The sequence below is a fragment of the Rana temporaria genome, chromosome 8 (assembly GCF_905171775.1).
Source record: "Rana temporaria chromosome 8, aRanTem1.1, whole genome shotgun sequence".
NCBI lineage: Eukaryota > Metazoa > Chordata > Amphibia > Anura > Ranidae > Rana > Rana temporaria.
In genome coordinates, this window is record NC_053496.1 from 128,558,584 (window position 1) to 128,571,765 (window position 13,182).

The 13,182-nt window shown below is 47.0% G+C and overlaps 1 protein-coding gene across 2 annotated transcripts in view; it reads right to left on the reverse strand.

The window, feature by feature from the left end:
• Positions 1 to 860: 860 nt before the first annotated feature.
• Positions 861 to 13,182, reverse strand: part of LOC120909074 (rap1 GTPase-GDP dissociation stimulator 1-like) — a 250,748-nt gene continuing 238,426 nt past the window's right edge. For both annotated transcript variants that reach the window (XM_040320718.1, XM_040320717.1), the window contains 3 exons: positions 9,311 to 9,437; positions 6,404 to 6,532; positions 861 to 1,744 (listed from right to left, as the gene is read on the reverse strand). In XM_040320718.1, coding sequence (XP_040176652.1) covers positions 1,593 to 1,744; positions 6,404 to 6,532; positions 9,311 to 9,437 — 408 coding nt within the window. In that variant the 3' untranslated portion in view covers positions 861 to 1,592. The remainder of the gene's footprint in view (positions 1,745 to 6,403; positions 6,533 to 9,310; positions 9,438 to 13,182) is intronic.

Below are 13,182 nucleotides of genomic sequence, written 5' to 3' on the forward strand. Positions count from 1 at the left end.
GGTGTCACGTTTATTCCTATTACAAGGAATGTAAACATGACAGGACCTCTTAAATATGAGATCTGGGGTCAAAAAGACCTTAGATCTCACATTTACACTAAAATGCAATAATAAATAATATAATTAGCTTTAAGAGCTATGGGCAGAAGTGATGTTTTGACATCGCTTCTGCCCTGCACTGTTATGGAGCCAGGTGGGGGCCATATTCCCCTCACTCAGCTCCAAACCTAACAGGGAAGAGGACGCGATCGCCACCATAGCGCGGCAAGAGGCGTGGGCCCTCTCTCACCATTGATAAAAGTGATCTTGCGGCGAATCCGCCACAGAGACCACTTTTATCTGAAAGAGGGCCGCCCGCTGAATAAGATGATACCGGGGTTATGGCAGCTAGCTGCTGCCATAACAATGATATTCCTCTTCAAAATGCAAACGTATAACAACGGCGGGCGGTCCGTAAGTGTTTTTTTATTAAATTATACCTATTTATAATTTAAAAAAAGCTTTATTACTCAGGTAAGTACATTATCAATGTCAGTGATAATTTGTGATCTGCCCAACTTTTCCTACTCATCAGCTATCCTTATTGTTAGTGTATTTTATGTGTGGCCCAAGACAGTAGGGCCCCTTTCACACATTTACGGATGAAAAAGGGACATACATGTATCCCTATGGGATAGCAGGTGTCAGTGGATGAACATCCGCCGACACCCGATATCATTTGTCCCCGCTATGGTTCGATTCTGCAGACGGAGGAAAATGCTATTTTTCCATCCGTCTGCAGAGTGGATCGGGTGAACAGGGACAGACGGTCTGTGTTCAGCCAATCCTCCCATAGGGGAGAGCGGAGATCTGACAGGGTGGTCCCTGCACAGGGCCCGCCCTGTCACCTGCCAGCTCAGCGGGGATCAACGGATCGATCCCCGCTGAGCAAGCGCATATGAAAGGAACGGGATCCGCATGTCTGAAAGGACCCTTACTCTTCTTCCAATGTGGCACAGGAAGGTCAAAAGTTTGGACACCCCTGGGCTAGATGGACGATTTTGCCTTTTTCAGCCAGGCAAAGAGCACTGAACAAAGTGAAAAGTGTGTTGAAAACCTGTCTTGCCAATCAGAATCCTTATTTCAAGACTTCCTTGAAGAAATGACAGTTGGACACTCACTGGAGAAATGACAGTTGGACACTCACTGGAGAAATGACAGTTGAATGCTCACTGGCTGCTAAGTGATACAATAAATGATCTTGTTGGCATACATTTCATTCATAAATGACTTGGTAATCTGATTTCAATATATTAAAATCCTACTGGTTACTCTGCATCACTAGTTTGCACTGCCTTCCTAAACATTTTCTCAACTTCATCCATCACTAGTGTTCTGTGATTCTATTTACTTTGCTGTACTCATAAGATGTACAGGCATTGCTGGTAATGCCACAGTCTAGCCGCCCATAACTGATGTTGTTTTGTTGCATGTTTCTTGTATCTAGCTAATATACTACTTTACCAGCATAAACTAATGCTACGCCGCTAGTGGAAAATCTAGCCGGATGCAGGAGGTGGCTTGCTACATTTTGCTCTGCTGGAAGACAAAAGCTATGCAAAGAAGTGGTCGCTGCTCTGGCTGGCATTTGCCAAAATCTGCAGGACGGAGTTGGCTTGTTTGACCACATTGCTATTGCTGTGCCCGCAAAGCTTCTCCAAAGTCTCCTTCATGTTGACGGCTTCCATTTCCTTTCTTAGGTCATCTGCAGAAAGGAAAAAGCATCTATTAAACTTAACAGTACACAAGTCAGACATTTTAAATATGTAAGTTTCTTGTTAGACCCACCAAAACTTTTTTTTATTTTGTTTTTGGATAGAGTGGGGAAGATTAGAACCTCTAAAAAGTTCTTACTGGTATAGGTGGCTCCTAGAGAGATTTCCCTCTCTTATCTTCCTGAAAGGAACGTAGAAAAGGTATGGAATAGCAACACAAAGAAAAAAAAAGAGCATTTCTGTGAGTCCCAGAGATTAGTTTTTTTTCCTTCCCCATTCTATCAAGAAAAAAAAAAAAAAGTTTTGTTCATTGAGAGATGTAGAATGCTTTAGGCCCCTTTCAGACGTCCGCTCCGCCTGTCCGTTATTACAAGTCCGTTAACGGACTTGTAATACATCCCTATGGGATCGCGTCCGTTAGTGGATGGAGCATCCGCTAGCGTCCGCATCCGTCGGGATCCGGTTTTCGGACGGAAGAAAAGACTATTTTTCTTCCGTCCGGCGGAACGGAACTGATGCAGACGGACAGACGCTCCGTCTGCATCCGTTTCCCCATATGGCAGAGCGGAGCTGAGACAGGGCGGTCCCTGCACTGCGTGCGGGGACCGCCCTATCCGCCGACAGCTCAGCGGGGATCCCCGCTGAGCCGACGGAGACACACGGAGCGGACCCAGAAACGGTCCGCTCCGTGTGAAAGAGCCCTTAACCTACAGGAGAAATGGACATTGGCTACAGAAAAATGTTGGGCAGCAAGATAAGTTTGTTGCCCCATTGATAAGCTCTCTGCAGGGTGAGAGTAAGTTCCAGCAGACTAAGGGTAATTATAACTGGGGTCAGTTCAGGGGAGGGGGGGCAGGGTGGAAATCTCCCCCCGGGCTGGTGACACTATGCACAGCCACCGGCCGTCACTACCAAATGCTGTTTTTGCAGAGCAGGAATATGCCTGCTGGAGCTCTGTTAACACAGGTCATGGCCGCTGCTCACCTCCCACTGTGCAGCCGTGCCTGTGTCAGCTCCTAGGTAGATGGCTGCAGAGCTGAGCTATGTCTCGTCTCACACATAGCTCAGCCTCAGCGCACACCAGCGCTGACATCCACTTCTCTCTCTGCACAGACACGAGGAGAGAAAGAGCTCATCTGCTCCTCCTTCTTCTGAGTCTGCCCTGCCCACTCTCCCTGGGCATGTGTGGGCACTGGACAGGAAGTTTGAACCCAAAAAAGCATCAGACAGCCTGCCTGCGCCTCAGCCTCCATTCTGGTAGGCTCACCCTCTCTAGTCTCTCCTGCCTCCCAGTGTATAAAAAGGGGTGCTCTGTGGACTTTGTTAAAGGGGAGGGGGGCAGGCTTTGGTGAGCAGAGACCCTCTTTACACAATAGTCCACAACATGCACCCTTAAATCAAGTTTCCCAGAACACCCCTTACATAAGATCTGATGTATATGGGGTCTGTGTGGATTCTGATGTAAGGGGAGGCTCTGTGTGGACTCTGATGTAAGGGGAGGCTCTGTGCAGACTCTGATGTAAGGGGAGGCTCTGTGCGGACTCTGATGTAAGGGGGTCTCTGTGTGGACTCTGATGTAAGGGGGGCCTCTGTGCAGACTCTGATATAGGGGGGGGCCTCTGTGCGGACTCTGATGTAAGAGGGGCCTATGTGTGGACTCTGATGTAAGGGGAGCCTCTGTGCGGACTCTGATGTAAGGGGAGCCTCTGTGCGGACTCTGATGTAAGGGGAGCCTCTGTGCGGACTCTGATGTAAGGGGAGCCTCTGTGCGGACTCTTGTGATCATGAAAAATCTTAGACTGTTTTCCTTGATCCATCACTTTTCCACGCTCTATGGGCCACTTGACTGGACTTGCCCCCCAGACCTAAGGCTGCCAGCCCTCCCCTGGGTCAGTTAACCCACATAAACAATAGCTGCCATCATTCACCAGAAACAAGTACTGTTCACTGTATCTTCTGTAACAATTCTGACCTATAGGAAATGTCTGGCACTCACTGCCTCCCAAACAGGAAGGTAATAGAGCTGAACCCCTTTCCGCCGCTGCCTCCAAGCCCTTTAAGAGGTTCTAAATGCCAGGAAGTGGAGGCGGGCATTTCCGATCACGTGACCATTGTGATTGGCGGTCACAGTGGTCACATGATCGGAGAGCTCACGATCGCAAGTATGCGTCAGGAGCTTTCTGATACCCTCTGGTCTCTGTGCTCGGAGCACTCTCAGCAAAAGAAGATGTTTACATAATGTTCGTAATTGTGGCCTCTGGGCGTTAAAGCCCACCCACCCGCTGAGAGGCCGAGAAGAGGTTACTCTTTACCAGGTGATCAGCTGTGTCCAATCACGGCTGATCACAATGTAAACAGGAAGAGCTGTTGATCGGCTTTTCCTCATTCGCTTCTGACAGACTGCTCTTCTGACAAGGAGGGAGTCTGTGCTGATAGTTTATCAGTGCAGCCCCCCCCTCAGATCCCGCCCAGGACCACCAGTAAGCTGCCCAGGACCATCAGGGATGGGCATCCACACTGGACCACCAGGTATGCCCCTTAGACCACCAGGGAAATGCCAATCTGTGCCAAGGCAGCTGCCAATCAATGCCCAGGCAGCTGCCAACCAGTGCTCACCCAAAATTCCTACCAGTGCCAGTGACACCAGGGATGCATATCAGTGCCATGTATCAATCCCCATCAGTGCCGCCTATCAATGCCACCCATAAGAACCCATCATCGCAGCCTTTCAGTGCCCATCAGTGTCGCCTATAGTGCCCACCATGCCACCCATCAGTACCACCTATCAATGCCCATCAGTGCTGCATATCAGTGCCACCTCATTGGCGCCGCCTTGTCAGTGCTGCTTTATCGGTGCCCATCAGTAAAGGAGAAAACTTACTTATTTACAAAATTTTATAACAGAAAAAAAAGAAAAACTAAATTTTTTTTCAAAATATTTTTTTTTTTTTATTTGTATAGCAAAAAATAAAAAGCGCAGAGGTGATCAAATACCACCAAAAGAAAGCTCTATTCTTGGAAACAAATAGATGAAAACTCTGGGTATAGTGTAGCATGACCACGCAATTGTCATTTAAACAGCGACAGCGCAGAAAGCTGAAAATTGGCTCGGGCAGGAAGGGGGTGTAAGTGCCTGGTATTGAAGTGGTATTAATGTCTCTTCTAACTATATCAATATTTCCAGATGACCGTGTTTTACAGTCCGACAGACAACATATTATTGGAATGTGCAAAATCATGATTTTATAGACATCATTATGATGACGATATTAATCTGATGCAAATTCTCTTTAGGAGATGTAATGCGTCTCATTTGCCTCCTCAGCATTATGGCATGTGAGAGAGCAAAAATATTTTCTGTTACATTTGAGTATCTGCTTGTAAGGCCGCGTACACACGGTCGGACAAAACCGATGAGAATGGACCGAGGTTCAGTTTCATCGGTCCAAACCGACCGTGTGTATAGCCCATTGGTCTGTTTTCCTTCGGTCCAAAATTTTCGAACATGCTTTAAAACCGAACCAATAGCCCGCTGCCCGATAAGTCCAAACCGATGGTTAGTACAGAAAGCATCGGTTCAAAACCCGCGCATGCTCAGAATCAAGTCGACGCATGCGTGGAAGCGTTGAACTTCGTTTTATTCAGCACGTCGTGTGTTTGACGTCACCGCGTTCTGACCCGATCGGTTTTTGGAACGATGGTGTGTACGCACATCAGACCATCAGGCCACTTCAGCGGTGAACCGATGGAAATGGCCCGTCGGACCATTCTCATCGGTTTGGAACGACCGGGTGTACGCGGCCTAACTGTATTTACCCCAATTTTTTTACCTGTTGCTCATGCCGTATCTTGGGCTTGTTCCTGCCTTTTAGGCACTGTTATGCCGCGTTCAGGATGGAAAAAAGGCAATATTTTTAATTGGTCGTGAAAAGCGGTCGTGTGTAGGCTCCAGAGCATTTTTCTCAATGAGAAAAATGGCCGTTAAAAATTTAGAACCTGCTCTATTTTTTCTTGTCGATTTTCACGTTGTGAAAAAAATGCACATGCTCAGAAGCAAATTATGAGATGGGAAATTAGCATAAGCAGCCCAAAGGGTGGCACCATTCGAATGGAACTTCCCCTTTATAGTGCCGCCGTACGTGTTGTACGTCACCGCGCTTTGCTCAAGCATTTTTTTCACGATCGTGTGTAGGCAAGGCAGGCTTGAGAGGAATCACGTTGAGAAAAACTTTGTTTTTTTCCATGACATGAAAAACGGCCTTGTATACGCGGCATAAGGCTTTCTCTTTACCCGGCATTGTGGCACCGCTGTGTTGTGTACATGTGCGCATGCACCTGCAGTTTTTTCCCCTGAGCTGGGAGCGCAGAGAGCGATTTTCACCTGCTCCACTCACCCAAACACCTAAGCATAATGACCAGCCTCAGGAAAAGGTGAGGTTGGTGAGGTCTGGCATCACTCCCTAAGCAGCCAGGCAGGAGCTGGCACTCGAGCTTCACCACACTACTTGGGACAAGGCTGCTTGCACCTTTCCATATAGTAGCATGAAGCAGCCTGCCCTGATCATTTCTGCCCATTGTTCCACTCTGAACTTCCCCAGATTCCTCTGGGTATTTTCAGTAAAAAGTTTAAGACAATTGCCCACCAATACCTGAGTCTAGAAGGCTACACAGCAGACCCATCGAATTGTATTTCACCTCTGGACCCATCGATTCATCCTGCAGAACTTTCAGTAAGATTGATATCAAATCTGCCTCTTTAAAGACTTCTTCAACTATTTCTGGAATTAATAAAAATATAGATAAAAAAAATAAGATAAAATTGTATGTTGTAGTGGAACGGAAGTCTTTAATGCTTTTAGATATACACACATTAAAGTGATACACTGTTTGTAAATTATCTTAATGTATTTTGATGTTTTAAAAACCTTGCGTCAATGTATATTGTCACTGCACACAGACAGGTGGCTAGGGAATTTACCTTGCATTATATTCTGAGCTGAAACTCAGCTGGCTGTCCTGCCCTACCACTACATACTGGTCACTTGCTTCCTTGTCACTACATACTGCTCACTGACTGCCCTGCCACTTTATATTGCCTAATGACTACCCTACCACTACACACTGCTCACTGACTGCCCCGTCACTTTATACTGCCCAATGACTACCCTACCACTACACACTGCCCACTGACTGCCCTGCCACTTTATACTGCCCAATGACTACCCTACCACTACACACTGCCCACTGACTGCCCTGCCTCTTTATACTGCCTAATGACTACCCTACCACTACACACTGCTCACTGACTGCCCTGCCACTTTATACTGCCCAATGACTACCCTACCACTACACACTGCCCACTGACTGCCCTGCCACGTTATATTGCCTAATGACTACCCTACCACTACACACTGCCCACTGACTGCCCTGCCTCTTTATACTGCCTAATGACTACCGTACCACTACACACTGCTCACTGACTGCCCTGCCACTTTATACTGCCCAATGACTACCCTACCACTACACACTGCCCACTGACTGCCCTGCCACTTTATACTGCCTAATGACTACCCTACCACTACATACTGCTCAGTGACTTCCTTGCCACTACATACTGCTCACTGACTGCCCTGCCACATTATACTGCCTAATCACTACCCTACCACTACACACTGCTCACTGACTGCCCTGCCATTTTATACTGCCTGATGACTACCCTACCACTACACACTGCTCACTGACTGCCCTGCCACTTTATACTGCCTAATGACTACCCTACCACTACACACTGCTCACTGACTGCCCTGCCACTTTATACTGCCTAATGACTACCCTACCATTACATACTGCTCAGTGACTTCCTTGCCACTACATACTGCTCACTGACTGCCCTGCCACTTTATACTGCCTAATGACTACCCTACCACTACACATTGCTCACTGACTGCCCTGCCACTTTATACTGCCTAATGACTACCCTACTACTACATACTGCTCACCGACTGCCCTGCCACGTTATACTGCCTAATCACTACCCTACCACTACATACTGCTTATTGACTGCCCTGCCACTTTATATTGCCTAATGACTACCCTACCACTACACACTGCTCACTCACTGCCCTGCCACTTTATACTGCCTAATGACTACCCTACCACTACATACTGCTCACTGACTGCCCTGCCACTTTATACTGCCTAATGACTACCCTACCACTACATACTGCTCAGTGACTTCCTTGCCACTACATACTGCTCACTGACTGCCCTGCCACTTTATACTGCCTTATCACTACCCTACCACTACATACTGCTCACTGACTGCCCTACCACTACATACTGCTCACTGACTGCCCTACCACTACATTCTTCTCACTGACTGCCCTGTCAATACATACTGCTCACTGACTGCCCTGTCACTACATACTGCTCACTGACTGCCCTACCACTATATACTGCTCACTGACTGCCCTGCCACTTTATACTGCCTAATGACTACCCTACCACTACATACTGCTCACTGACTGGCATGTCACTACATACTGCCACTGACTGCCCTACCACTACATACTGCTCACTGACTGCCCTGCCACTTTATACTGCCTAATGACTACCCTACCACTACATACTGCTCACTGACTGCCCTACCACTACATACTGCTCAGTGACTTTCTTGCCACTACATACTGCACACTGATTGCCCTGCCACGTTCTACTGCCTAATGACTACCCTACCACTACATACTGCTCACTGACTGCCCTACCACTACATACTGCTCACTGAATGCCCTCCTACTACATTCTGCTCACTGACTGCCCTGTCAATACATTCTTTTCACTGACTGCCCTGTCACTACATACTGCTCACTGACTGCCCTGCTACTTTCTACTGCCTAATGACTACCCTACCACTACATACTGCTAATGTCTAATGTATCCATTCGCTATTCCATCATTTTTTCACCCAGCTCTAATGAATGAATGAATGAATGAAAAACTTATAAAGCGCGGCGCATGCGCACTGAATCGCTTCTGGGTGCTCAGTGACTTCCTTGCCACTACATACTGCTTACTGACTGCCCTGCCACTTTATACTGCCTAATGACTACCCTACCACTACATTCTGCTCACTGACTGCCCTGTCACTACATTCTGCTCAGTGACATTAAGCAGGGGAGGGAGGGGGCCTTATCAAGTAGATTGTATGGGGCCCCATGATTTGCAAAGGTGGCCCTAGCAGGCTTGTATATCTCAATGAACTGCTACGGCACTAGTGAGTGCTCTTGTAGTTCATTGTCTCTTCCTGCCATTCAGTAACTGCCTGCCTGTATCAAAGTGCAGACAGTATACTGAGAGCCCGCAGGATCCAGCCATTGCACTTGTGATATGAAGATTGCTGGTGCATTGCTTTACAGGATGCAATGTAAAAAAATAATAAATGCAAATGTTTTTTTACCTTCAAAAAGATGTACATTTATTATTATAATTTTTTTTACAAAAGGTGAACTTTAAAAAGTAGAAAAAATAAAGAACACAATTATGTTGTGACATTTTACCAAGGTTGATTGCAGATGCGATGGCCAAAGCGATAAGAGCTTCATTTTGCATGATGGCGTGCTCGCTGGTTGTCATGGATACCAGATGCTTAACACCCTTGGCCTTCTGAATGGCTTTTACAACTTCCTGTAAATAGCAAACCACATTAAAATTGATTGAAAAGCATATTTGCTAAACTCGTTTGATGCCAGCGAGCAGAATTACTAACTGATTTAGCCCACTTGTCTACATCTGCATGTGATTGGATTACTTACTTGTAACCCCTAGATGTCTGCTTAGCACCTCTTCATTTAGAACACATTTCAGGGCTATTAATTGTACCTTTTATATATTTATTGCATGGGATCCTACAGAAACACCCCTAACATACTGTGGGGCAGATCCACAAAAGTATTACGCCGGCGTATCTCTTGATACGCCGCGTAATTTTAAATTTTGCGCGTCGTATCTTTGTTTTGTATCTTCAAAACAAGATACAACGGCATCTCGGCTAGATCCGACAGGCGTACGTCTTAGTACGCCGTCGGATCTAAGCTGCAATTTTTCGGCGGCCACTAGGTGGCATTTCCGTCGAATTCCGCGTTGAGTATGCAAATTAGCTAGTTAGGGCGATCCACGAACGTACGTCCGGCTGGCGCATTTTTTTTACGTCGTTTGCGTTCGGCTTTTTCCGGCGTATAGTTAAAGCTACTGTTATGAGGCGTACTCAATGTTAAGTATGGCCGTCGTTCCAGCGTAGAAATTTGAAATGTTTACGTCGTTTGCGCAAGTCGTTCGCGAATAGGGATTTGCGTAGAATGACGTCACCGTCGGAAGCATTGGCTTGTTCCGGGTTAATTTCGAGAATGCGCACTGGGATACCCCCACGGACGGCGCCTGCGCAGTTAAAAAAAAATGTTGTTTACGTCGGGTCACAACGTATTTACATAAAACGCGCCTCCATAACAGCCATTTGAATTCTGCGCCCTTACGCCGCCAAAGATACACTACGCCGCCATAACTTACGGCGCAAATTCTTTGAGGATTCGAAAAAAACAAAATACGATACGGCGGCGTAGTGTATCTAAGATACGCTGTGCTCGTCGTATTATTCCGCGGAGGTACGTGGATCTGCCCCTGTAGGTTTGCTGCATGTTTTTCTTGATTTTTAACCTTATGTATTATTTTGGTTATATTTCATATTGTGTAGCATATGTATTGCATACTTTGGTTTTCTTTTATAACCACGTACACTGATATAATTGTCATATTAATGCAACTCTCTCCTTACCGTGTAAGTAAACCCTCCTATTGTTTTCAGCTAAGAAAGCTGCCATCTTTGCCTCTGTTTAATCTACAACTGCCATCCATGGTGCTGCACATGTCAGTTATGACACCAGCCATTGGATGGTTTGACAGTTTGGTTGAGAGCCAACCAATGGGAGTGTTACATTTCTGGCACGTGCCGTAAATTAAACAGTTTTTTTAAACTGGTAAATAGATGGGTTACTGCTGCTTTAATAGCCTACCCTTATGCAGGCTATCCCCCCTTCAGTCTATTATGAATGCTGCTGCTAGACTAATACATCTTGCTAACCCGTCCGTGACTGCTGCTCCTCTCTGCCAATCCCTTCACTGGCTTCCCCTACCCCACCGTATAAAATTCTAAATACTAACCACAACATACAAGGCCATTCACAACATTGCCCCAGCTACATCAACAACATCATCTGCAGAATTCGCACAAATTGTCCTCTCTACTCCTCCCAGGACCTCCTGCCCCCTAGCTCCCTTGTTACCTCCTTCCATGCTCACCTTCAGGACTTCTCCAGAGCCTCTCCCATCCTCTGGAACTCCCTCCCAGTATTTCCGATAAACCGCTAATCTTTCCACCTTTAGGCTCGGTTCCCACCTAAGACGGATCCATCCCATAGCAGGGGTCAGGTGCATGCTGGTTCACCGTTTCAAGTCTGATTTCAGGCCGAATTTTCTCCTGTCATTGGGAATTGGATGCGGGGAGCCTTAGGAGATCCCTGAAAACTTATTTATTCAGGGAAGCCTATCCCACACCCACCTAACAACTGTACCTACGCCACCCCCATCTAATTATCCTTGCAGCTATTACCTTTTGTACCACCTCTCCCTCTTTAGAATGTAAGCCCTATGACCAGGGCCCTCTTGTCTCTTCTGTATTGAACTATACTGTAAAGCGGTCATGGGTATATAATGATTAGTCCTATTGCGGATCGCTGTAATTAGACATGTGCACTGCTGAAAAATGTGTTCATTTTCGTTTTATTCGTTTTTTAGCTTAATTCAGAAATTTGGGAATTCAGAAATTTGAAATTCAGAATTTTCGAATTTCGCATTATTGAATTTTCGAATTTTCAAATTTCCGATTTTCGACATTTTGAATTTCCGAAATTCGGAAATTTGAATTTCGAAATTTCGGAAATTCAGAATTGGAAAATCCGGAAATTCCAAATGTCTAAAATTCGGAAAATTCAAAATTTCGGAAATCCGAGAGTCCCTGGTGAAATGGATTGGCGAGGAGGTGAAGATGCGATGAGGCGGCCCGGGTTCTGGAACACACGCGGCCAATGTGACATCAGGTGAAGATGGTGGGCAATGACGCGTTTCAGAGCATGCACAGCTCCTTAGTCAGACCAGGTCATCTTAACCTCCTCGCCAATCCATGTCACCAGGGAGTCTGACAGCTTCAGGATGGCTCTCTCTCTCCCCCAGACAGACAAGGATTACAGCGATCTGCATGATGACTAATCATTTAATGCTTATGACCTCTTACTATCTTGTAAGTGTTTTTAATCCCATTTTGCCTATAATAAATCTTTTAACCACTACACCTAGAGGCGCCTTTTTCTTTCCTTTATGACCCTCCTGAGCTGCTTCTTCTCTACAAAGTGCTGCCTTCAGTGCCATCTCTCCACTGCTACTAAGGCCCAGATACCCAACCTCACCAGAACGCCCTCATCTCTCCCTCTTTTCTACATCACTTCTGAGATGGGATATGGACTATGCGATTTGTAGTGTACATACAGCAGTGCACATGACTGCAACTAATGTGATCTGCTTGTTCCAAACAAATTGAAGTGATGGGGAAAAGGGAACTCATATAGGACATTACAAAGCTCAGTAAGATATGATTTCATGAAAACTGTATTACAGGGACATTAGGTAGTGGATGTGTTTGCAGGGGCGGACTGACCCATCAGGCACTGTCGTTAACGGGCCCGTGAGAGGCTCTGCATCTGCAATAGATGCAGTCTAGCAGGAATTCAGCAAGCGGCTGTAGTAATATCTCTCACAGTGCGCTGCTCCTTGCTGGCTCCTGCTTCCCTCCCGTCCACGTCCACCCCAGGTGCTTGTACATGACATCACCTGGGACAAACGAGAGGAGAGAAAGGGAGTTGGTGGGGAGCAGCGTGCTGTGAGAGGTATTCAGGCATCGGGTGAGGCGCTGTTTTCTTAACTGGAGTCTGGAGGTACCATGGCAGCCATTGCAGGGGCGGGAGTGGGCGGCAGCCAGTACAGGTGTAGGGGGCCCGGGCCCCAACAGGACCGTAGGATGCCTATGACATTCTCCCAGTCCTCCCATGTCCTCCACCCTCCCACAGTGTCCACCTATGTGCCCTCCCCCCCCCACAATATCCCCCTCTGCCCTCCACCCCCCTACAGTGTCCCCCTCTGCTCTCCACCCCTATAGTGTCCCCCTGTGCCCTACACCCCCCCACATTGTCCCCCTCTGCCCTCCACCCCCTACAGTGTCCCCCTCTGCTCTCCACCCCTATAGTGTCCCCCTGTGCCCTACACCCCCCCCACAGTGTCCCCCTCTGCCCTCCACCCCCCTACAGTGTGCCCCTCTGCCCCCAAC